The sequence below is a fragment of the Penaeus monodon genome, unplaced genomic scaffold, assembly GCF_015228065.2.
Source record: "Penaeus monodon isolate SGIC_2016 unplaced genomic scaffold, NSTDA_Pmon_1 PmonScaffold_319, whole genome shotgun sequence".
Taxonomy (NCBI): domain Eukaryota; kingdom Metazoa; phylum Arthropoda; class Malacostraca; order Decapoda; family Penaeidae; genus Penaeus; species Penaeus monodon.
The window spans coordinates 58126-61730 of record NW_023657889.1 but is presented as its reverse complement, the minus strand read 5'-3'; the positions used below and the strand labels follow the sequence as shown (position 1 = coordinate 61730).

Below are 3605 nucleotides of genomic sequence, written 5' to 3'. Positions count from 1 at the left end.
GAATTTTGACAAAGATCTCACAAGTCCAAGAGACAGTAGGTAGACTGACTATATAATGAAATCCCCTTGATAATGGAGTAGATTATAAGATATAAATCTGTAACATTAAGACAATGAAATAATGCAAAAGATCCTTTCCAAAAGTCAGGAAAAGGTAAACAGGTGAGAAAGGTAGGACTAATAAGTGACCCCTTGATGACTAAGCACTTGTAGAGCCATCTATGTGTGAATACAATAAATAAACCTGTGTTACAGTGGGCATGGCATGTATTCTTGCCAAACGTGGCGATTGGGTTAAAGAAATGAAATGTATACTCAACAATATTTTTTTCCTCTATTACAGTGCTCAAAGCTTACAGACAAGGATCCAAGACTTGAGATAAGAAAGTTACAGGAATATATGAAGAAAAACTCACTTGTGACTTAAAATTAAAGCTAGTATTATGCATCATGTGATTGCAGCTACAACACTCAGGAATGGAATCTTATCTCATACGTGATGAAAATTTGACAAATTTACAGAATTTTAAACATAAAATATAGTTGATTAAAAATCTGTTTACTACCCAAATAAAGTATTTAATTAGTTAATGAGTACCAAATATTCCTACCAAAAGAAGGAACAATTCTAGAATTTTATTTATGCCAGATATGATATGTATATATACTTGAAAGCAAATAACATGTGTCTTATTGATGAGATGGCCAGAAAATTAACAGGAGGCAGCTTCTCATATGTGAGACATATAATCAGCTTACACTCTAATTTGGTTACCCACCTCATTTGCCTGGCAACAGGCCCTTGCTGCTATAGCTACCACCCGGAAATTAGGGTGTTTTTCACTTAGTTTCCCATTACGGACGGGTTATTTTTTATAAGATGAATTATGTTTTGTAGACATGTGATTGTATGTATTTGAGGTTTGTGAGGGATTGTCAGTGTCAGGTAAAGCTTCATAAATGTGAGTTGCGGAAGTACAGGTGATGTTCCACTCTTCTTTCTTGTTTTGTGGGCAAGGTGGTTGAAATGCAGCATTACAACCCTTTCATGTCCCCATTACTAGAAATCACAAATGATTATCAATATAATGCTAGATTTGATTTAATGTCTGGGTAAATTCTGGTGAAATATTGAATTGAAATTTGCTTTACCTTATTTGCCTTACCACAGTAACACTTTTTCTGACAATTATTGCATTTTCGTATGAACTTTATGCATGGTCTGACCTTATCACACTATCAAAGAAGCAAACATAGTGCCTATGTAAAAAATCCTGACACCTTCCGAGTGAGGTCCCTGAAAACATACAAACATTCTTATACATATGACAGTATTTAAAAGAAATATTGTATATAGAAATATTCTGCAATATTAACTTAAGCTTATGCTTTCATTATCATAAAAAAAAAAATAAAAATAAAAAATCTGGTTGTATAGATCCTCTGTAGTACAAGATCAGGGCAGAAATTAGTCAGACAAAAATGGTAGCTTTGTCTGGGAGGTGTTCCACATACATGTAATACATGCAGATGTAAATATTGATGAGAAAGGTATGTGATAGGGCCTTAACCCCTTGTATCTGGATGACTTGACCATCACATCATAAAAAAATTTGAGTTGAGGATCAGGTGATGTTACTATCACGTCATGAAGAAATTTGGGTGAGGGTCAGGTGACGGAAACATCCTGTCATGGGAAATAGTTTGTATGGGGTGGGTGATGGTCACAAATCGTCATCAGTTAGTATATTTGCAGTATGAGAATTTGTTCTAGCACTATAGGAGGTGGATTTTTTTCATTAGAGAAAGAAGAGTAAGAAGTGAGAGAGGGAGCAGGAAAGAGAAAGAGAAAGAGAAAGAGAGAGAGAGAGAGAGAGAGAGAGAGAGAGAGAGAGAGAGAGAGAGAGAGAGAGAGAGAGAGAGAGAGAGAGAGAGAGGGAGGATGGGGAAGGTGGGACGCAATGGAGAAAGTTGTAAGGGGGATGTGGAAGGTGGGAATGGATGGGTTGAGGAATAAGGGGGATGAGAGAAGGTGGGAGGGGATGGAAGAAGGTGTAAGAGGGATAGATGAAGGTGTAAGGGGGTTGTGGAATATTGGGTGGGAGAGGATGAGGGAAGATGGGATGGGGTGGGTGGAGGAATAAAAGGGGTGGGTGGAGGAATAAAAGGGATGGGGGAAGGTGGGAGGGGACGGGGGATGGTGGGAGGGGACGGGGGATGGTGGGAGGGGACGGGGTATGGTGGGTGGGAAACGTGGGAGGGGATGAGGGATATGGGGGTATTTGGGTAGTCAGATGTTTTTGAAGGAATTAGGAATGCTCTGATTGGCAGTGATAAATGGCAGGAATCATAGAACTGTGAATTAAATTGTATAAAAGGGAGATATTAGTTCATAATGCAAGCCTCCGGGCTATTACAGTGGTAACGTGTCAGTCTCTCATCCGAGGGGTCGGTGGTTCATGCCCCGTCCAGGCACAAGAAGTTGCATTTGTCTCCTGGAAGTTACTGCTGTGGCTGGGTACCACGGCAGGTAAGGACTAGGTTCAGCCGAGTCAGCACCAGCTGACACACGTGAGCGAGTCTTCATTAGTCGACACAGGCCGGCTCCCCTCATGGGCATAGCCCGGATGAGGCTAAGCTTCGCATATCTGACTTATCCTTATCACAATGCAAGCACTTTCCTGTAGCAATCCCTCTCTCCTCTGTTGGCTCTCAAGACGATGACCCAGACGATCCTGGGCTTTCCACCTCGGTTAGTTGCCTTCAGATTCATTTTGTTTAAAATGTTTTTTTAACCCTTTGCCGACGGGTGGCATGTACGTACATGTTATAGCATGCCTGGACTATCTGCCGGTGGCATGTACGTACATGCCATGGTGTATGTATGGCCATGCCATGAGGGTTTTTTTGTTACAATTATGGGATTTTTTTTTTTTTTTTTTTTTTTTTTTTTTTTTTTTTTTTTGACACTTAAAATGTGATTAATTAGTTTTTAACACTTTTTCTCATTTTTCCTATACTATGCATTTCATAAAAGCTTTTTAGGCTTCTAAGGTTTGCATAAAAAAATTACGTCGGTAATCGACTACATTGGCCAGAGATATTATATACTATTCACGAAGTGATGATGTAAAACCATGTGAAAATACCGATATCACGTATTTATAAAAACACTGAACATGAAATTATATCTACATGGAAGTGATAATATAAACCTGTTGAAACTAAAGTTTATCTTATAAAATAACAAAAAAAATGCAAAAGAAAATACAACAATCTACGGTTTCAACTCCATGATACCACACTGCTTATTTTATTCAGACTATAGACCGAATAATGATCAACTATGGAGTCTATATAACAACAAAAATATCCTAGTCTTGATTTATCAGGAAATATGGCAAATAGAGACCTTAGCAAATAATAATACTGAAAATACAACATAGGTTCTTAGTATTACGAAGTAAAGGCAAGGGATGCTGGTATTGGGCATGAGCGGTCGCGTATGCTAGGGTGACGATACGAGTCCCCGGCAGCGGGGCCCGGGCCACTATGAATACCACCCATCGGGAAAGTGTTAAAGGAGGGGTCCTAGATCACCCTGG

General features: G+C 39.2%; 1 protein-coding gene across 1 annotated transcript; it reads left to right on the top strand.

Annotated features, from left to right (window-relative positions):
* Window positions 1–340: 340 nt before the first annotated feature.
* LOC119570572 (metalloendopeptidase OMA1, mitochondrial-like) lies at window positions 341–1132 on the top strand (the record flags this gene model as incomplete). The annotated part of the gene is given in 1 exon segment (XM_037918253.1): window positions 341–1132. A coding segment is annotated over 1 exon segment (87 nt), but the record flags the coding sequence as incomplete, so codon positions are not given.
* Window positions 1133–3605: the final 2473 nt, after the last annotated feature.